This window comes from Rasamsonia byssochlamydoides (assembly GCF_041956645.1).
Source record: "Rasamsonia byssochlamydoides strain NRRL 3658 unplaced genomic scaffold VTN77scaffold_8, whole genome shotgun sequence".
In the NCBI taxonomy this organism is placed as follows: Eukaryota; Fungi; Ascomycota; class Eurotiomycetes; order Eurotiales; family Trichocomaceae; genus Rasamsonia; species Rasamsonia byssochlamydoides.
In genome coordinates this window covers 143,916-164,986 of record NW_027192391.1, presented here as the reverse complement: position 1 = coordinate 164,986, position 21,071 = coordinate 143,916, and the positions used below count along the sequence as shown (strand labels likewise).

At 50.3% G+C, this 21,071-nt stretch overlaps 8 protein-coding genes across 8 annotated transcripts; 5 read left to right on the top strand and 3 right to left on the bottom strand.

The window, feature by feature from the left end:
* Window positions 1–929: 929 nt before the first annotated feature.
* Window positions 930–2,298, top strand: VTN77DRAFT_8895 (uncharacterized protein; the record flags this gene model as incomplete). The annotated part of the gene is made up of 3 exons (XM_069425442.1): window positions 930–1,061; window positions 1,113–1,461; window positions 1,508–2,298. The coding sequence occupies 3 exons, from the start codon at window positions 930–932 to the stop codon at window positions 2,296–2,298; spliced, it is 1,272 nt and encodes a 423-aa protein (XP_069280772.1).
* Window positions 2,299–3,712: 1,414 nt separating this feature from the next.
* VTN77DRAFT_8894 (uncharacterized protein) lies at window positions 3,713–5,341 on the top strand (the record flags this gene model as incomplete). The annotated part of the gene is made up of 3 exons (XM_069425441.1): window positions 3,713–3,727; window positions 3,804–3,945; window positions 4,053–5,341. 3 exons carry the CDS (start codon window positions 3,713–3,715, stop codon window positions 5,339–5,341), a joined length of 1,446 nt encoding a protein of 481 aa, XP_069280771.1.
* Window positions 5,342–5,416: 75 nt separating this feature from the next.
* VTN77DRAFT_8893 (uncharacterized protein) lies at window positions 5,417–6,535 on the bottom strand (the record flags this gene model as incomplete). The annotated part of the gene is made up of 3 exons (XM_069425440.1): window positions 5,417–6,060; window positions 6,155–6,187; window positions 6,514–6,535. 3 exons carry the CDS (start codon window positions 6,533–6,535, stop codon window positions 5,417–5,419), a joined length of 699 nt encoding a protein of 232 aa, XP_069280770.1.
* Window positions 6,536–8,308: 1,773 nt separating this feature from the next.
* On the top strand, window positions 8,309–10,559 carry VTN77DRAFT_8892 (uncharacterized protein; the record flags this gene model as incomplete). Its single annotated transcript, XM_069425439.1, has 7 exons — window positions 8,309–8,708; window positions 8,798–8,881; window positions 8,947–9,037; window positions 9,100–9,220; window positions 9,289–9,424; window positions 9,484–9,694; window positions 10,472–10,559. The coding sequence occupies 7 exons, from the start codon at window positions 8,309–8,311 to the stop codon at window positions 10,557–10,559; spliced, it is 1,131 nt and encodes a 376-aa protein (XP_069280769.1).
* A 1,639-nt stretch (window positions 10,560–12,198) lies between these two features.
* VTN77DRAFT_8891 (uncharacterized protein) lies at window positions 12,199–13,624 on the top strand (the record flags this gene model as incomplete). The annotated part of the gene is made up of 3 exons (XM_069425438.1): window positions 12,199–12,512; window positions 12,561–13,312; window positions 13,365–13,624. 3 exons carry the CDS (start codon window positions 12,199–12,201, stop codon window positions 13,622–13,624), a joined length of 1,326 nt encoding a protein of 441 aa, XP_069280768.1.
* Window positions 13,625–14,344: 720 nt separating this feature from the next.
* VTN77DRAFT_8890 (uncharacterized protein) lies at window positions 14,345–15,873 on the top strand (the record flags this gene model as incomplete). The annotated part of the gene is made up of 7 exons (XM_069425437.1): window positions 14,345–14,363; window positions 14,432–14,478; window positions 14,532–14,675; window positions 14,731–14,956; window positions 15,012–15,577; window positions 15,637–15,714; window positions 15,787–15,873. The coding sequence occupies 7 exons, from the start codon at window positions 14,345–14,347 to the stop codon at window positions 15,871–15,873; spliced, it is 1,167 nt and encodes a 388-aa protein (XP_069280767.1).
* Window positions 15,874–16,908: 1,035 nt separating this feature from the next.
* VTN77DRAFT_8889 (uncharacterized protein) lies at window positions 16,909–18,159 on the bottom strand (the record flags this gene model as incomplete). The annotated part of the gene is made up of 4 exons (XM_069425435.1): window positions 16,909–17,173; window positions 17,253–17,725; window positions 17,830–18,018; window positions 18,136–18,159. The coding sequence occupies 4 exons, from the start codon at window positions 18,157–18,159 to the stop codon at window positions 16,909–16,911; spliced, it is 951 nt and encodes a 316-aa protein (XP_069280766.1).
* Window positions 18,160–19,222: 1,063 nt separating this feature from the next.
* VTN77DRAFT_8888 (uncharacterized protein) lies at window positions 19,223–20,795 on the bottom strand (the record flags this gene model as incomplete). Its single annotated transcript, XM_069425434.1, has 2 exons — window positions 19,223–20,292; window positions 20,342–20,795. The coding sequence occupies 2 exons, from the start codon at window positions 20,793–20,795 to the stop codon at window positions 19,223–19,225; spliced, it is 1,524 nt and encodes a 507-aa protein (XP_069280765.1).
* Between the last annotated feature and the right edge of the window lie 276 nt (window positions 20,796–21,071).

Genomic DNA, 21,071 nt, shown 5'->3' with positions numbered 1-21,071 from the left:
ACCTCTCGGACCAGCGGACACATTATAGATATCTATAAAGGCTCAAATCTACCATAGTAATTAGGAAAACGCTTAATGATTTTTTAAATCAAAAAGTTAGTGAGGGGCAATGCACTGATTTATTACCCAAATAGGCAGTTTGAATGTACATTACAGTACACATAAGAAAGGGATATAGGTAATCTCTGCAGGTCTCCGCAAGCCTAATAGTCTGACAAGACGAGATCTTGAACAAGGTAGCCAATAGTAGGGATGTAGCCGTCAATTCAAAAAATGTGAATGCTCTCAGCCGCCATTTCAGATCAGACACTAACTGGTAGAGCCTGCATCCAGCCATTGTTTGACGAAGAAGCCATGGAGCAAAGCAACAGCAGCATCACACAGGCAGTACCGCCGCCCTTGATCATTTCCCTAGTCTGGATTTGCGGTATTATAAAACACTGCGGCGCGATCAGCCTCGCATTAAAAGGAGAAGATCTAAATGATATCAGTGGCCTGTGCAATTTCCGGTGATCCACAGTACTGGCTGTAACAAGGTTGAGTTGACTAAACAGTGCTCTTCCTGGGAATTATTAATTAACAGTTCAACAGTCCCTTAGGTAATTACTCCCCGTATGTACCCCATGTACAGTCCTGCAGGGATTCCCCGGGAGCATGCTTCCAGCCAACAGACTTACCCTAGACTATGCAATGCAATCAATGAAGTGGGAGTCAGGCTCCCGCCGGAAAAAGAAAAAAAAAAGGAGGCTTTGATCTCTGAGCTTTCGAATATTTCCTAATTCTGATTTGATACCTGTCTGTAAGATTGTTTCAGTTAAATAAGGACATATAAGAATCCCATCTGCGGAAGTATTCAAGGCCGTCGGGATCGTGGTATCTCCTCCTCATGCTCTGCAGGCGGTTCCTCTAGCTATCTTACAGTCTTCAAGATGCCCACCGCAATCATCCCAAGGAAGATCCTCATTGTCGGAGCCGGACTGGGAGGTCTTTGCGCTGCGCTCGCTCTCCAACAGGACGGCCACCGCGTCACCCTCATTGACGCCGCACCTGAATTCGTCGAAGTAGGACTCTTTCCTCCCTTATTTTGATAAGATTGATACTGATGCTGTCAGGCCGGTGCAGGAATCCGCATCCCACCGAATAGCTCCCGCCTCCTCCTCCGCTGGGGCGTCGATCTGGCCCAGATGAAGAAGTGCGTCTCTCGACGATACCACTTCGTGCGATGGAAAGACGGCTCCACGATCACGCAGTTCCCCTTCGACAACATTGTCGCGTCCTACGGCGCGCCGTACTATCTCGTCCATCGCGCGGACCTGCATGCTGCGCTGCTGGATGCGGTCACGCGAGCAGGAGTCGAGGTGTACACCCAGCAGCGAGTCGTTGCGTATGATTTCGACGCGCCGAGCGCGACGACGGCGGAGGGCAGGACGTGGACTGCTGATCTAATTGTTTGTGCTGATGGTATGGATGACTTCTGAGAGAGTGTTCTATTTTCTAATGACTTCAGGTATCAAATCCATTGCTCGACCTCTGCTGACCGGTCGACCGGACGTCCCTCGCGACACAGGCGACGTGGCGTATCGCATCCTGATCCCGGGCAACGAGCTTCTAGCGGACCAGGACCTTGAAGACCTGATTACCAACCCAGCCACAACCTCCTGGTGCGGCCCTGACGCGCATCTGGTCGGATACCCCATCCGGGGCGGCGAGCTGTACAACATCGTCGTCTGCGCGACCTCCCACGGCGAGACGACGGACGATGTCTGGGTGGTGAAGGGAAATAACGAGGAGCTGCGCCAGCGGTTTGGCCACTGGGAACCTCGGATCCAGAAGCTGTGCTGGCTGGCCCGCGACTTCATGAAGTGGCGGCTCTGCGATCTGCCTATCCTGTCGACCTGGGTCCACCCGTCAGGCAAGGCCTGTCTGCTAGGTGACGCGTGCCATCCTATGCTGCCGTACCTGGCACAGGGGGCTGCTCAGGCGGCCGAAGATGCAGCTGTTCTACGCCAATGTCTCGCCACGCACAGGGACACGCACGCGGCGCTGAAGAAGTATGAAAGTATCCGTCGACCACGGGCGTCGCTCATCCAGGTGAAGACACGCGAACACCAGTACATCCTGCACATCGACGACGGTGACGAGCAGGAGGAGAGAGATCGGCGGATGCGAATGGACGATGAAATCAACCCGGTGTTCTGGGGGTTCGAGGAGCGACGGAAATGGCTGTTCAGTTATGATGCTGAGTTGGTGGACCAAGACAACACCACCTGGCAGGGGAATGTTGCAGCTTCGTTGTAGTGGCAGATATTCTACTTATAAGAAATATTTATGATATATGTTTTGACGTTGACTGGGAAGATGTGTGTATAGAAAGTGATTATACTGTCGTTATAACAGGCGAATTTATGCTTCAGACATAATATAAGGCATGTTGCAGGAATAATATCCTTTCAAGAGAGCTATCTAACCAGGAAAAAAAAAAGAAAAGAAAAAGAAGAAGAATAAAAAGAGATAGAAACACAAATTTGCTCGTAGTAAATGATTTATTTCACTGTGATACCTATTTCTGCCTTCCGGACTACAATACAACCAGCCTATCGGATAGATTCTATTTATATACAGGGCAAGGTTATAGAACAGAATGGCATTCTCCATTTTATGTGCTTGTCATGCGTGCTTCAGCACTACATGTCCTTCACATCTTATTATAGACTGTACAGTACAAGCCTTACAGGTCTCGTTTCGCTCAACTGAGAAAGTACCTATAACATAGTCTATGCCAGGGACCTACCTACCATCTTATGTAGTTTTTTGTTATCTGCTTTCCAGGTGGGCTCCCTACTCATATTCCTTGTCATAATCCTTGATATAATTCTTGCTATGTCCATTAGGTACCTGATGCATAATTTCTCACCCATATACAGCCCCTTTGCCAATATATATTATCTCTCGCGAACAGGATTGGGTAGATTTCATGAATTCAGCATAGTATACTTAATACAATTTGTCAATGCTTAAGAATAGGGAGTTGTCACCAAAGAGGATATTTCCTTATAATAGAGAGAGGCTAAGAGGCTACCTCTAGGAAGGAATGCTACTCCTCATATTATGTGCATGTCACGCGTGCTTCAGCACTGTATGTTCTCCCTGTCGTATTACATATAATCTTACGCAGATTACGCAATTGTTGCCAGCATGGGAGCTCAATCTGTGTGTTTCCCGAATCAATCACCATACATATGCAATCAGCGAAACAGAGCACTTCTCAATTGGCAGGTGATATGCATGATAGCTGAGTGGCCAGCTTATCAGGACATGCATTACAGTGAGGGGTATGCCTGCTCCTCCCTCCTCTTTGAGGGGTGAACAATTCTCTCTGCACATGCTACATGGACCAGGGTACTCCTTAGCTGGTCCGGAATCATGCATCCGCTTCAATCTATCCTGGAGTAAGCACACACGTCAATTAATCCTTACCAACCAACCCCAACCAAGCTAGCAAGCTACGATGTAGGTACTCCGTACTAGTCTAAGTATACTGAGGAAATGACAGGCAGGATGCAGCTTTCGAACAGCATTCTCTATATTAAGAGCGTGATCCATCCATCCATCCGTTCAGCCAGTCTTATCAGATCTACTGCTTGTTTCCCCAGCTTCTGTTCGCTCACCACATCTATTTTTCCTACACCCCCATGCCCCTGGGCACACTTAGATGAATCGCCTCGAGGTTCATGCGTTTTATATCAATGTAAATGGAAATGACGAACCTGTCTTCAAAAGACCAGGAATGGTCATCAGATCAGGTCGAGAGTGCGCCTGATACTGTCCCGCCAAGTGACATTCCTCCCGATGAGGAACGCAGGCTGCTGAGGAAGATGGACCTGCATATCATTCCGGTCCTAGTCTCGCTTTATGTGATGTCCTTCTTGGATCGGGTCAATATTGGTGAGAACATAGACTTCATTAACTTCCATGTTTCCACAGAAAGGCTTTCTTTTCTTTTTCTGTTCCTGTTTGTATTCCTGTGTCTATTTCCTACTAATGCAGCCCAGGAAACGCACGACTGTTCCATCTAGAATCCGACCTCGGACTCCAAGGCAACGACTACCAGCTCTGCGTCTCCCTCCTCTTCGTCACCTACATCCCCCTCGAGCTGCCCGTGACTGTGCTCCTCAAAGCCATCGGCCCCAGGACCTTCATCCCCGCGGCTGCTGTCTGCTGGGGCGCCGTGAGCATGTGCACCGGTTTCATCCAGAATAAATCCCAGCTTATCGCCCTTCGCCTCCTCCTGGGCGCGTGCGAGGCGGGCTACTTCCCCGGCATTACCTTCTATCTCACCTTCTTCTACCGCCGCCGCGAACTCGGACTGCGCGTCTTCTTGCTCTTCACGGCGTCTGCTGTTTCTGGGTCCTGCGGAGGGCTCCTTGGGTACGCAATTGGTCATATGGACGGTATTCGAGGGTGGAGTGCCTGGCGATGGTTGATGATTCTGGAAGGCATCCCAACTATCCTCCTTGGCATCACGGCGTACTTCGTCCTGGCGAATGATCCTGATACGGCCACCTATCTCACCCCTCGGGAGAAAGTGCTGACACGAATCCGTCGTGAGCTGGATAAAACACCCCTCGACGGCGGCGAAAAGGTCCAGTGGGACCAAGTTATGGAAGCTCTCACAGACTGGAAGGTCTGGATCCTCTCCCTGGGTCAGCTGGGCGTGACGGTCATGCTATATGGATATTCAACCTTCCTGCCCACGATCATTGAGGCCCTAGGGTATTCAGGGGTCCAGACACAGCTACTTACAATTCCGTGCTATTCCTGCGGTGCCATCGTGTACTGCATCATGGCCTATTTTTCCGACAGGGCAGGTCAGCGCGGCATCTTCGCTGTCGTTGCATGTCTTGTCTCCTGTACTGGGTATGCCATCCTCTTAAGCACATGGCAGTACGGCGCTGGGGCGCAGTATGCAGGCTGCATCATCGTCGCTATCGGGCTGTACGTAGCGGTCGGGATCCCCATCACCTGGATGCCAAACAACCTGCCATCACACTACAAGCGCGCGACAGGGCAGGGGATGCTCTTTATGCTGTCCAACTTCGCGGGAGTGATCTCATCATATATCTACCTGACGCAGGACGCGCCAAGGTACACGCTCGGCCACGCCGTCATGCTCGGCTTCGTCTTCTACTCTGGCTGCACCTACGCTATGGTGTCGATCCTGCTGCGGAGAGAAAATAAGAAGCGAGACCGGGGCGAGCACGACTGGATCCTTGTGGGCAAGAAGCAGGAGGAGATCCTGAAGCTGGGGGATAAGCATCCTTCGTATCGATATATTTATTAATCATACACATACACACATTAGGTCGACTGTATACAGAGCCCACTCTAGAGTAAGCCTTCAGATGAACGTTTGCCGTCATCCTCGTCCTGTATCATTCAAACGGTCATTTCGTCCCCGGAAGCACCAACCGCGGAGTCGCTTTTCTCTTCTCTCCAGCGTCAACTGATGGAAGAATTCTTTTCGTTCAAAGATTAGCGAGCGACTCGGTCCCCAATTGCTCTTCTCACGCGGAGGCCTGGGAGCGGTATCCCCCATTCCATAGCGCATCCGATAGCTAGATTCAAACGCAGGGGGCAAATAATACAGGAACTCGTTGTTATCCCGCGGATCGACGATGGAAAAGCCATACATCGATCTCCGTGGGAATATACGCACATAACTCACACCAAACCGGGTGTAAGGAGGAGTCTTTTCGAAGAAGGCATACAGCTGCGCAAGTCCTCGATACTGGATCGGGTCGTTATCCAGAAGATCTGGTAGCCCCGGGACTGGTGTTAGATGCAGAATGCCCCGGAGGCACAGGCTAAGAAGGTAGTAAACACGCTTGCATTCCTCCACTTCGAATGGGTCATACTGCGTCCAGAACAGATCCTGTGCCCACAGTCGTTCTTCCCAATCTGACACGCTATCGGAGGAATCGCCTGGCCGGTGGAAGAGCTCTGCGAAGAGCTGAAAGCGCAGCAGAGCACGATGCAGGCGAAAGTTTGCTGGCGCCAGCCCTGGAGAGCAGATAAACCATCTGTGATCACCATCAAGCGTGAATGCCCAACTGCAGAACCTGAGGAAGAACTCCACTGCCTGAACAGTTCTTACCATGTAGTCCAGCGACGCCCGAGTAGGGATACGCTTGTTATTGTTAGTTCGTTGCTCGTACTTGCCTTGTTTCCACAATGGCACTGGAGAAAAGAGGCCAGTTGGTCCTTGTCCAAAGGCCCCAATCGAACGAGCTGAAACGATTGCATACATATACTGTGGAAGCTCTGCAGGCAAGGACCGGTTGAGAACTGCCCTGATGATAGAATGGAAGGAAGCTATAAATGCTGGAGATAGATGAGGCAATGTGATCAAGAGCGTTTGTAAGGTTGAAATATTCTCTAGATTAGCCATGATGATCGCGTGTATTTCGTCTGGAAGGCCAAGGAAGCAAACATAAGTGGTGAAGGAATGCTTACTGGGAAGAGAAGTCAGAGACATTCTGGTATGAAGATAGGGGGAGTACTGGTGAATAACAAAGATGCTTTCAAACTCGGACTTCTTATCAGGAGTATTGTTTAAACTGTATGGCAGAGAAGCAGTTGTAGTGATCTCGATTGTCGATTTAACAACTCTGATGCCTGCGCTAAACCATCCTGGCTGACTGACTCATACAAGCATCGTAGCCTGCTACCAAATATTCTAGTTGACAATTTAAAAGAAAAAAGCGTCTCATTTGAGGAAAGTCGGATCCTTTTTGGAATAGCAGTCTGGCCCTCCGTGACGGTTCCAAGGTTCAACAATAGGCAGAAAAATATCCAATTCTATAAATACCTACCTAAGAAAGAAAAGGGCAAAAAGAGGAAGGCACGTCTGCGTGAGCAGGACTTTTTTGTGCTGTACATACAGTACATACATATTGATCTGATCTGACTGCTGGAGAACAGACAGATAAGACGATGATTGTTATCAAAATGAATCTCTGCTCTTTTTGACCCTAACTTCCTATAATGCCAGTACAGTAATCCGGAGGCTTTGTTGACTTTACTATCCCAGTAGTACATATCTGTTGACTTGGCAAGAGTTGTTAATCAATTAATGATCTCTTCTACCAACGACTCCGAATAAAGGCATCAGGAAAGGGGGGAAGCCAACTGAGTTAGTGAGTACCTAGGTATATGTGCAGTTAATTAGTTGATTAATCTATAAACAGAGAAGTAGGTAATGGCTAAAGCACTACTGTCGTCTGACAACTAATAAGTAGCACTTAAGCTGCTCTTTCCGCCACCTGGGATGCCATACAGCTAAAGAAACGATCCTGGGCTCCTCTTCCACTTGACGAATGCATCGCTTGTGATGAACCAAGAGCCGGGCTTCGATGCTGGATTAACTTGTTGTGTGATAGCCATTTTTGAATCTGCCATGCCTTGTCACCTATTTGGGTCAACATTGACCTGTGCTACCCCCGGAGTTCACAAAGAAGATGGCGCCAAAGTTCTGCGCGACTTGAGCCCCATGGTTGTTGCTTCCCGTAAAGACCGGTTGCACGTAGTTCCTTATCAAACAGAAAGGAGTCTGAGTCCGCATGCTTTCTGTTTCGAAGGTTGTGCAGCTGCCTGCAACATCATATCATGTTCTGTTTCCGACAAGACAGAGCCGCGCTGGAAGGCTGGATGCGTATATACAAGGCTGACTGTGTCTCTCGTAGCCACCTGCTTCATGGGTGATATCATTTTTGTTCCTATTTAGACCTCCTACTATACATTTCGAGAAGGCGGCAATTTCCAGGATATAGCAAGAACTATAGGCAGGAATATAGGTAGGGAGCCCACCTGGAGAGTTGATAATATAAAAACGACTTCTATAGGAGGTACCTAGGCGTTTCATTTATAAGACCTTGTTTTTTTACTTCCACCACAGTAGGCTGTCAGCAGTACAGTACGTCTATAATGCCTAGGTTATGTCGTCAATATCACATCTGAAAGCGGGGTCGGGTGTCTGTATCCGGTTTGGTTGACCTTCTATCTAAGGCAACCTACCTAGGTAGGAATGTGAGGTGTAGGTAATTAATTACCTGATCAAGAATAGATGCTCTTACTAGATATTTATTTAACGTTATTACGTCCTTTTCTTAGTATTATTATTCTTTGATCCACGCGAGATAAAATGGTGATTTTGTCCCGATATAATTTAAACGTGGTCTTTCTTCTTCCTCTTCTCTCTTCACAAAAATAAATACTATACTATATATATATATATATATATACTTCGACAATGGCAACCCTCACAGCCACCACACACAGACAAGTCGCCATCAGCGACACCCCCCACCGCATCATCGTCCACCACGAGCCCCTCCCCCAGCCAACAGGCACGCAGGTCCTAGTCCGTCTCGAAGCCAGCGGTGTATGCGCAACAGACCTGCACCTCGTGCGGCGCTCGATCCCGTATCTGATGCCCAAGGCTGACGTCCGCGTCTGCGGCCACGAAGGGATCGGCCGCATCGTGCAGCTGGGTCCGGACGTAGACTCCACGAAGTGGAAAGTCGGCGACCGCGTCGCCCAGCGGTGGATCTACCGCGTGTGTCGCGAGTGCGAGCCCTGTCGGAGTGGGCAGGAGCAGCTGTGTGAGAGGCGGGTGGTGAGTGGGAAGGATGTTGGGGGGTGTTGGGCTGGTAGGTATCCATATTCCTGAAATATGATGCAGATATATCTCTTGGATCGTAGTTTATAGAATGCTGTCTGATTAATGATTCTGGTTTAGACTACACCCTGGTCGATAGCGAATATATGCTCCGTATCCCGGAGGAGGTGAATGCGGCGGAAGCTGCGCCCATACTTTGTGCAGGCGAGTCGATTCTTATAATATTGAATGTGGAATATACACTCATCTCGTCTCGTTTTGCATTGTAGGAACGACAGTCTACCGGGCGTTGAAATCGGCCCAACTGGCTGTCGGGCAATGGGTAGCAATTGTAGGTGCCGGAGGGGGGTTGGGGCATGTGTAGGTTGCCATAACCCTTGCCATTTTATAGACTATTTGAGATCTGACTTGACAAACCACAGGGCCATCCAATATGCAAAAGAACAGAGATTACAAGTCCTCGGAATCGACGGGGGAGAGGACAAGGCTGCTCTCTGCACCAGGTTGGGTGCCGATGCATTTGTCGACTTCACCAAGACGGAGGTATATACATGTCGACATACGTTTTGAATAGGTAGATCCTTTCACCATGTACACTGCTGACTCGTCAGGATCTCACCGCCGATGTCCTTCGAATCACCCAAGGTGGCGCCCACGGCGTGCTAGTGACCAGCTCCAACCCCCGGGCGTATGAGCTGGCTGTCACGTATGTTCGCAAGATGGGCGTCCTCGTCTGCATTGGCATTAGTAAGTGCCACCATCACATAAATAGTGGTAGTAACTTATCGACTGACGGTGGCTACCAGCACCAGAAAAGATGACCTTCCCCATTGGCCCCGAGTACTTCGTCGCAAAAGGTGTTCGTCTCTCGGGGACCAGTACGGGGACTATAGCCGACACGCAGGAGGCCCTCGACTACCTCCGCAGGGGGCAGGTCAAGCCCATCGTCGTGGAGAAGAAGTTGGACGATATCCAGGCGTGCTTGGAGCAGCTGGAGAAGGGGGATGCGGTGGGGAGGTTTGTCGTTATTTTTTGACTCAATCCATTTGAAATTACATGGACATGCGTGTGATTGCGAATGCTGCAGGCTATTAGTTAGGGATTTGCATCAGTGAGGGAGACAAATATTAGTAAGGGATAATAGTAAGAACTATAGCAAGGAGTATAGGTAGGGAGCCTGCCTGGAAAATAGGTAATAAATACTACGTACCTAATACAAGAAGTATGGTGAAGGAAATATTATAAGGAATATAAGCAGGGAGCCTAGATGGGTAGTAGATAATAAATACTACCTAATATAAGAAAGACAGTGAAGAGAAAATATTATAGGGAATATATACAGGAAGCTCGCCTAGGAAGTAGATGATAAAAAAACTGCTCATATAGTAGGTACCTAGGCCTGGGGGCCAAGAGTCCCAGACATAGAATAGAACAACGTAAGGCTTGAAGTATATGATATAATATATCAAGATATGTACATGTGTACTATGTAATTACTAATCCACTGCATGAGGGTCCCCTACGCATGATATCAAGGAATTACAATGACAAGGGGAGATACCTGAATACCGGATTAAATAAGAATAACGATATTAATATTACCATTCATATTCATACCTCACACCAACTCAGCTGGCATGGGTTCATACCTGTGTCGACTGTGTCAGAAGGTATTCCTCCGAAGTGAGTTCCATATATTGCAAGCTTAAAGATGCCCACCTTTCCCTGTATATACTATGTACTGCCATACCAGAAAAATAACAGGTTGTGATCAAGCTACTAACAGCACCACAGAAGACCTACGAAACCGCCACACGCAACGATGCTCCACTGCCGGGGGCAAGCCGCGCAAATCCAAGCGGAAGTCGTGTCTCAACTGTGAGCAGATGAAACTGCAATGCAGTCTTAGTATTCAATCCTGCTGGTGATGCTGAGATAAAGGCACTGTCTACAAGGATGGAGCAGGTGGAAAGACACGGCAACAGGAGAAGTCTTCAGGAGAACTCATGCCTGACAATGTTAATGCTAATGGACTATCATTGAGTGTGCAGGATGGGAATGAAATAGTTTCTGCAGTGGACCATTTACTTAATCCGGGTTCTCTATTGTCGACTACGACTACTGCTACTATGACTCTAAACCTCAGGATAAGCTATTTGTATTTTGTGTACAGGATGTTCTCTTCTTAGAGACTCTTGACAGTAGGTTTGATATCTCCCTGCTAGACGACACGTATAGGAATTTATCTACTCCTGTCTCCACTAATACTTATGCAGTGGAGTGGCAGCATCACTGGCCATTATACTGTTCTGACTTGCTGCCAAGTATAATAGATTCCAGAGTACAATGAAATTTCTCTATTAATATGACCTAATCACTACTAGAAGGGTTCAATTCTTACTGATGATTAATCAATAGCAGCATCATGGGCCCCTATTAATGGATTTGCTGGTAAGAATCTAGACAATATATATCTATTAGATGGCTGGACTCGTAGAAAAGAATAAAGACATCATATTATGTTCCTAGTTTAATTCAGCATGCCTGATATAATAGTAACATTAATAAATGTAGATGACTTAGAAGCTCTATCAAGAGTATATAGCCCTCCTAAAAGACTACTCTAACTTACCTAAGAGCGATAGTAACGAGCCCAAATACTATACTAGAATATCTACCTTATTAACATGGTCAATAAGCTTGCCTGCTATATAAATACTAACATAACCATATAATTCTATACTCCGGAGTAAACCATTAGATAATAAGCTCATCCTTAATATGGCCCTCCTCACCCTAATACTCTCTAGAAAGCCTATACAGCTATAGAGTTTATAAATATATAGGCAGGAATTAGTAGAGAGAATTAGGAGGGATTGACTCCTAGTGATGTTTCCGATCTGAATGCATGATCTCAGTGGCGCAGTCACGTGGTCGTTCCCCAGACGCGGGCCGCCAGTCCCCAGCCGTTAATTAATTAATGAGACGACTCCATAGTCTAAGCCAGGAAATCAAACCAATCTCCGCAATGAACTCGACCGTAATGACCTTCCAGTGAAGGACGCATTGTGGAAATTTCAGACGGCTGTCTAGACGCTGTCTGATCCTCTCGTGTGACCGGCAGCAGTTCTGCTGGTTGAACTCGTGGCCAAATCAGATCAGATCATGAGCCCTGTGAGCTTCATCTCATTCAGCCAGACCGACAGCGTCCACCGCCGGACACACGAAATCCGCTCCTTCCAGCTGCAATTACACGGATGACTTCGCCCATTTGTCGATCTTCACGTTCGCTCTTTTCGCCCATCCCTCCACGGTCCTTACTGGACGCCGACGGCCTCCGCCGGTGTAATCCGATATTCACGACCGCCGTTTCTTCTCCCACCTCTTTAAAACGAATTGACGCCCATTGAGCCATTGTGGCTTCAGCTTCAGACAATCCAGGCCTGTCCGGCCCGAGCGGAGGGTTTAAGGATTCTGGCAGGTTGAGGGATCACCAACACGATTGGGACGACGACGACGACATGGCCATAACGCGTCCGCCGCTGCATCGGCCAGGGGATGTCCGGTCACAACAACCCTTGCTGAAAGATGAGCGCCGGGGACGGCTTTCCAACACCTTCTCGGAGCCTTCCGAGCGAGGATCGGCTCGGCCAGTCTCTCGGAGGTCGACGCTCCGGAGTCGAACGCCGGACTATGAAGCGAAGAACGTGACCCGCAGGAAATACATCTACGCGGCGGGTTTTCTGCTCCTCAGTCTGGTGAGCTTCGTCGTCCAGACAGAGACGGCCGTGTATATCCAGCACGAGCTCCACTGGGACAAACCATACTGCATGCTGTAAGTTCAGCATGCTCTTTTTCGGTTGACAGACACTCACGATTATAGCTACCTCACACATGGTTCCTGGGCACTCCTCTGGCCGGTTCAGTTGATCATTCTCCGGATCCAAAAGCGGACGCTGTCGTGGGACGCCTTCTGGCGACGACACGTCTACCTGCTGCGCACGACGGCGCAGATGGTCGAGACGCAAGACCTGCATCTGACGTCGCGCGACTACCACCGATTGCCGGTGCCGTACATGTTGAAGACGATTGCGTTTATCACGAGCGCGCTGACCATTGCGGGCGGTTCGTGGTATGTCGCCGTCAACATGACCACGCCCAGCGATCTGACGGCCATCTACAACTGTTCCGCCTTCTTCGCCTACGCGTTCTCAGTACCTCTCTTGAACGACAAATTGCGCTTTGACAAGATCTTTTCGGTGATAGTGGCCATTGTTGGTGTGCTGGTGGTTGCGTACGGAGACTCGGGTGCCCCTGACGACACGGCTGGTACCGGGTCGGAGGGGAGGCACGAGGCCGACAGTCGCACGCTGGGCAACATCATCATCGGGATCGGCAGTGTGCTGTATGGGCTGTACGAGGTGCTGTATAAGAAATACGCCTGTCCGCCGGAGGGCACCAGCCCGGGGCGGAGCATGATCTTCGCGAACACGGTGGGCAGCCTGATCGGGTGCTTCACCTTGTTCGTACTATGGATTCCGCTGCCAATTCTCCACGTGCTGGGTCTGGAGACCTTCCGCTGGCCGACCGGCCAGGCGGGATGGATGCTGCTGATTTCTGTCTTTGCCAATGCGGGTAAGCATGCTGAAATGACTGTTGCAACAGATCATTACTAACTGGTTAATAGTTTTTTCTGGCTCCTTCCTCGTTTTGATTTCGCTCACCTCTCCTGTCCTGTCTTCCGTCGCCGCGCTGTTGACCATCTTCCTCGTGGCCATCGTCGACTGGATGCTGACCGGCAAACCACTGTCTGCGGCGGCTATCACGGGCGGCCTCCTCATCATAGCCGCGTTTTTGCTGCTGAGCTGGAGCACGTATCGCGAATTAGACGAAGAGCGACGACGACGGCTGGCAGACGAGGGGCCGGATTCGGAGAGCGATGAATAAAGATAGACTATGGACGCATAAAAGCATCTTTTCTTTTCATTTTGTTTTCCACGCATGATCTAGAGTGGGCGTGCCTTTTCTGGTCGTTTCTTATCCAACCTGGCACGGGTTGGCGGCTTGCTGTATATGCTCTGGGCATCATCATCATCATTCGGGTTTTGTCTTATCTATGTTCTCGGCGGCTACATATGATTAATATATAGATACATACATGGCATTTCCTTTCTCCTGACATACACCGGTCATGTATGGTGGATAATATTCATAGAATAATGTTTTATTTTGCTTATTTGCTGCAGTGGTTGATAATGGCTGGATACATGGATAGATCATGTGGTGAAACTGACTACTATTAAAATGGATATCTTCGCAAGTGACTATGATAATTAAATTAAGGCTATCGATCGATCAGTAAGTAAAGGAAAATTCTCTAGTTGGTAGGAAGTTTTCATATTTATCGCCAGATATTGTCAGGATAATAGTGGCAGCCTGCGCTAAGCCTCATTGGGCGGGCGCATCGTCACCTCTCTCCCTCTCACTACTCCGTCCTCCGACACAAGACAGCACAAGCAACGGGGAAGCGCACGCAACCCCTCAGCAGCAACAACACTCACTGTTTCCTTCCTTTCTTTTTACTCCCTTCTCATTTCTCTGTACATGTTGAATTCCCGATTCCTCGTATAGTCCAGAATAGAATTCTAACAAATTCAATTCCCAACCATGGCCAGCCCGCCCATCGGTGAGTAGTACCTCAACCTAATTAAATACCAGCTGTCCGCAGCCCAGCCCAACTAACAGCTTCTACAGTCCTCGACGGAGGAACTGGTTTCCTCAAGGTCGGATATGCGGCGCAGGTATGTCATCGTCTATCTCTTCGTCGTGCAGCTCCCTGACCATCGTCTGTCAGAACTTCCCCGAACACCAATTCCCCTCCATAGTGGGGCGGCCAATACTACGGTCCGAAGAGCAGGCGGGCGATATCGTGGTCAAGGATATCATGTGTGGCGATGAGGCGGCGGCCGCGCGGTCGATGTTGCAGATTAGCTATCCGGTAGGGAGCAGCTGAGTGGATATCCATTAGGGGACCTGCCTGCTGACTGCTGCAGATGGAAAACGGCATCGTCAAGAACTGGGAGGACATGCAACATCTGTGGAACTACACCTTCTACGAGAAGTTGAAGATCGACCCCACCGGCCGAAAGATCATGCTCACGGAGCCGCCCATGAACCCGCTCAAGAACCGCGAGCAGATGTGCGAGGTCATGCTGGAGGGGTACAACTTTGGCGGCGTCTACGTGGCGATTCAAGCGGTGCTGGCGCTGTACGCGCAGGGTGAGTGCCGTCAGGTACCTGTTTTATATATGCAGCCTGCTGACTGACTGCTCAGGCCTCAGCAGCGGTGTCGTGGTCGACTCCGGCGACGGCGTCACGCACATCGTCCCCGTCTACGAATCGACCGTGCTGAACCACCACATCCGCCGGCTGGACGTGGCGGGCCGGGATGTCACGCGGAACCTGATCGCGCTGCTGCTGCGCCGCGGCTACGCGCTCAACCGGACGGCCGACTTCGAGACGGTACGCCAGATCAAGGAGAAGCTGTGCTATGTGTCGTACGACCTCGAGTTGGACAAGCGGCTGTCGGAAGACACGACGGTGCTGGTGGAGTCGTACACGCTGCCGGACGGCCGCGTCATCCGGGTCGGCAGCGAGCGGTTCGAGGCGCCCGAGTGTCTGTTCCAGCCGCACCTGGTGGACGTCGACCAGCCGGGCATTGCGGAGCTGCTGTTCAACACCATCCAGGGGACGGATGTCGACGTGCGCAGCAGCCTGTACAAAGCGATTGTCCTGAGTGGGGGCAGCAGCATGTACCCGGGGCTGCCGTCGCGGCTGGAGAAGGAGTTGAAGCAGCTGTGGTTGACGCGGGTGCTGCAGGGGAACCCCGAGCGGTTGAACGTGAGGACCTCGTCGAGCCTCCCTGTTGTTTTCAATGCGTGATACTGACATGACTGCAGAAATTCAAAGTCCGCATCGAAGACCCGCCCCGACGAAGACACATGGTCTTCTTGGGCGGTGCCGTCCTGGCCAATTTGGTAAGCCTTTACCCTAGCCGTTAGTAAATATAAGAAAGTCATATCGCTAATCTGATCTTGTTTTTATTTTAGATCGCCGACAAGGAAGACATGTGGGTGACGAAGCAGGAATGGCAGGAGCAGGGACCGCGTGTGCTGTCGAAGCTGGGTCCGCGATAAGATGATTTTGTAGTCTGACTACCTACCTAGTCAGATCCTCCGTAGTCCTTTATCACACCATGCCATGCCCGTGTCCGTCTGTGTCCGTGTCGATCCATGTCTATAGCATACCTACCTACTAGCACTCCTACCCTAGCCATAGCATAGCTTCGTTCTATGTGAGACCCAATCCAATCTGATGCAATCCAATCCGATTGATTGCCTACGTATGACATGTCTGTATCTCTCTCTCTGTCTCCTTTTTTTTTTGTCATTGCGCGTCACGTCATGACTCATCCCATTCAACATTCAATATAAATATATGATATACATACAGTATCCCTTTTCAAACATCCCCTATCAAGGCATGCTGATATCAAGACTAAGTTCGTGAAATGAGATGAGATGAGACAAACCAAAACAAAACGAGATGAGAATAAGTTGGGATGTCTGGTACAGTTAGTTCTAGTCTGATTATCGTCTCAGGTCTCTCTCCTGCTCATACTGCTTGCAAGGGATGATATGGATATACATGGATATAGATATGGATATAGACATGGAATATAGATATGAATATTAGGTCTAAGAATTAGACTACCTAGGTAGATAGGTAGATAGATAGATAGGTAGGCAGTATCGATTAATTGATTGCTCACGATCTATCTATCTATCAAATTATTGAAAAAAAAATATAAAATAAAATAGGATAGGATAGAATAGAATAGAATAAAACCAGGACAGACGGGATGCTCAGTCCATCACGAATCTTGATCTTGGGAACTGGAAACAAACAAAACAAAATGAAAAGTTCAGAACAAAGATAAGACATATATTATAGGACAGGGATAGAGATAGGGAAATCACCCAACCAGCCCAGCCCAAGCAAATCCGTCTACCTATCATATACAGAGTACATACACATGTATGTATATTACATACAAATACCAATGAAAGCAGCGACACGGCTGAATCTTCCCATCTGGAATCCCATTATTACATCACCTCATCTCATTCATGCCAAGCTATATCCTGTATATTATTCTTTTATATATCTGTTCACTTCCCACCCTGCCGACTCTTCTCATTCCAGAACGCCAGCCCAGCCTTCTGCCTCAGAATACCGTACATCGCGCTACTGTCGAGACACTCGCCGGCGTACTCCCGCGCGGCCTCCATATTCTCCTTTGCCACCTCTACACCGGGAAGTTCCACGCCGTGCTCCTTGGCGATGCTGAGCGCGTGGTTGGCGTCTTTGATGGCGAGCGAGACGCCGAAGCCGGGGCGTTGGTCGAGGGGGGGAGCGTAGGAGCCCGTTGTTAGGCTGGTGTAGGTTAGCTAGATAGAACTGATGAAATACCAGAGGGAGATATGGGACAAAAGAAGCATGAAGACAGGCATACCGCTTCGAATACCCCCCCGCAATCGCCCCAAACGCCTCACTGATAAGCTCCTCCATCGGCCCCGTCCCTAGACCCGTCTTCTCCGCAAATACCTGCGCCTCGCCGACCGTCTCCATCAAGCTGACAGTAACAATGTTGCCCGCGATCTTCAGCAGCGACGACCTGGTCGCGTCCTCGCCGCAGTCGATCACCTTGCGGCCCATGACGTCCTGGATAAGCGGCTTGACGGCGTCTCGGGTGGCTTGGCTGCCGCCGCCGAGGGCGAAGACGAGCTTGCCGGCTGTCGCGATGGGGTTGCCGCCGAAGACGGGCGCCGCGAGGAATGACGCGTCGTGTGCCTGCAGGCGAGAGACGGCCGAGGCGACTGTCTCGGGGTGCACGGTCGAGCAGTCGACGAAGATCTTCTCCCGGAGGGAGGTGCCTGAGGAAATGGCTTTGGTGACGAGGCTGTCGAGGACGGTGTCGTTGGAGACCTGCGTAGTCATACAGTTAGCCAGGTGGAAATATTTCCCCCTCCATACCCACAGAGAAACACTGTGACTCCTATATCCATAGGTGATAGCTGATTGATGCCTACCATAGTGAAAATAATCCCACACCTCGCGACGACCTTCTCAAAGCTCGACTCGGGCTCGCCGCCCAGCTCACGCAGGGGATCGCCCCGGGAGAGCGTCCGGTTCGAGAAGACGAGGTTCCGGGCTTTCTTTGTTGCTAGATGGCGTTGCAGGTTGGAGGCCATGGCTAGGCCCATTGATCCGAGGCCGTACTAGAAGTCATGTCAGGATCAGTCAGGATGAGTATGGCTCGGGTGTGAGGAAGAGTAGTATCTAGTATGGGGATACGATATAGATATGGATATGGGTATGGGTATATGTAGACTTACCCAGCCGATCTGCGTGGCTGCCATGGTGGGTAGCTGAGTTGCTTTCGTCTATCGATCGATCTCTCAGTCAATTAATCACTTGTTGCGAGTCGCAATTCAATTCGATATCAGCAGTAGCAGTAGCAGTAGCAGGAGCAGGAGAGCTCAGTGTCTATTATCTATTATCTGTCCAGGGAAAAAAAAAATATCAGCACAGAGGTAGGTATTTATCTCGATTCAATTGATTGCATTATTCTCTGACCAGAGAAAAATAATAATTAACTGAATCAATCAATCAACAAATAAATGGACAATATGAGAAAGACAAGACTTACCTTGCAATGAAAAAGATGTGGATTTTTGAAGGTAGGTATTAGTTAACTAGGTAGACAGTAAGGTAAGTAGATCGAAGATAGCAATGTATGATATGATGGATGATATCACTGGCCCAGGTTCTGCCATGGCAGTAATTATCACTGTTCAATCGGCTGATTGGTCCGTCGGGGAATTCGGGCGGGTCTGACCCATCCATCCATCCCCGTGTCTGTCTACTTAATGTTAATCGGCCGAAAGATAAGAAACAGACCATATTAAATTATATAAGACACGCATTCTATCACAGTTACCTCGTGAGTCAGGTGTATGAAAGAAAAATAAACGAAGAAAGATCGCGTTCGATAAGTGGTCGTTTTATACAGCTGTATCCGCAGATTGATTTTATTTTATAGATGTGGAAGTGCATTGGTTTTTCTTCTATAAATATAGCCATAGTCATAGATAGTAGATGGAGAGACAGGGATAGACTCTGTTTGCAAGGACATGATAGAGATCAGGGATGGATGGTTATTCCTCTGACCCTTTCAACAACCATGAAGGGACTCTTTATCCAGTAAATATTCGTGATTCGTACCGTGTTCGACCAACTCAAAAAAAGAAAGAGAAAAAAGAAATATACGTCTATCAGAGACACCAGCAAGATTAGCAGTGTAAACCCAAGAAAGAAAAGTATCAACCCAAGCAAGCCATGTAACCGGGTATATATACCATAACGCAACGCAACAAAGCAACTGTAACTGTCGTGAATCAGACGTCTCCTCGACTGCGTCCGTCACGGACACAGGAAGCTGCCGTCGTCATTCTTGATCCGCGCCGCATCGACCAGCGCCGGAAATGCCTCCACAAAGGCCGGCCCCAGCGACCAATTGCTCAGCTCGCGGACGTGCCGCTCAAACACCGGGTTGATGACCAGCTCGTCCGATTCCGTGTCGTGGAGCAGGCACTCGGTCGCGTCGTACGGCCAGTTACACGAGATCGTCCGCGAATACGGGATGAACCAGTTCTCGAACGGATAGTCGCGGTGCGCGAGCACGATGCGGTCGCGAATCTTCGGCCAGAGCACGTAGTCGACCCACGCTGGGTGCGGTGTGAACAGCTGTGCTGGCCGTGGCGCCAGCCAGTCGGGCATCTCCTCGTAGTTCCGCTGCGTGGGCGAGACCTGCCACCGCATCACCAGGAACAGGTGGTACAGCACGCCGATCTGCTCCGGCAGCGTCGAGCAGTCCGGGAACGTGCGGATGATGTCCGTGAACACTTTGGAAATTGCGTATGAGCGTGGCACGGTCTGCTCCGGGTTGAGCAGAGACGACACGCTCGGGTATGGCAGCCCGACCATGCGCAGCTGCTGCCGTGGAGGAAGCCCCTCGGCCACTTCCCGCCGCCGTTCGTGCACGAAATTCAGCAAGATGACGTCCAACAGACAGGTTGGCGGCAGATTGCGCACCGGCACCATGTACGCCAGAGGCTGATCCATCACGCAGGCCGGGTCGACGCGGTGCAATGGTCGCTCGTCCGCCATGCGGCGACTCCCACAGATCTTGGGGATGTTGTGCGTGCTCTCGACCAGGAAATTCAAGACGAGCCTCTCTCCTGCATCATGTGATGCCAACTGCGGATTGACCGTGCTGCGCACCACGCTGAGCGGATCAGCTCGGGGCCAGCTTCGAATCGCGGCCGCAGGACGCAGCGGCGAAGGCGTTCCCACGGAGGACTCGGGACACGACGGATCGAATTCCAGGCTGATCGGCGTGTCATGGTTCCGTTCTGTCAGCGGCGACGGGTGTGTCAGTTCTGGGGGAGCGGTGGTTGGCACAGTCAAAGCAGGATTCTCTGCTGAAGACACTGCAGACACCGTCAGCTAGACCTCCGTCGACATCTATCTATTCCATACCCCCCTTGCCCACGACGGGCTGGATGAGATCCAACACCGCCGCCAACCGTCTCTTGATCTCCTCGTTTTCAGCCTTGATAGCCTCCTTCTCCGCGACGGCCTTTTGCAGGTCCTGGTAGGGCTGCGACGAGGACAACTCGCGGACCCTCTGCTCCAACGCCTCGATCTGAGCCTTGACGCGCTCGCGGATGGCGCGCTGCGCCTGGCGGTCGTTGGCCCGTTTCCTGGCCAGCTGCTCGGGGGTCAGATTGGCCACCCCGCGCGAACCAGCCCTGCTGCCCGATTTTCGTTTCTTGTCCTGCGCGACCGGAGCGGGAGATGTCTTGGTTTCGGGTGACGTCGCGGAGCACGACAGCGTCGGGGGCGAGGCATGGTCGGTCTGGGTGGCCGGAGATGGGAGCATGGAGTCCCTCGGTCGGGAGGAGGGAGGGGCATCGCTGGAGGGAGCTGGCATGGCTATACCAGCGTCACCTCTGGTTAGGAATCATGAGCTCGAAACAGGCAGTGAGCCAGGAATGCCCGACAGGCGGGTAGGCAGGTAGGCAGGTGGACAGGTGGACAGGAAGACGGCCAGACAGAGAGATAGACAATCACTCAGATAATCAGTCAGGAGAATGGAGGGTAATAAACGAAAGAATCTGCAAGAATTCAACGAGAATAGCAGGGGCCATGGTCGGTGCAGGCGCAGATGCAGCCAAGTTTAGTCTGACAGTTGAGCGCTGGCGGATCA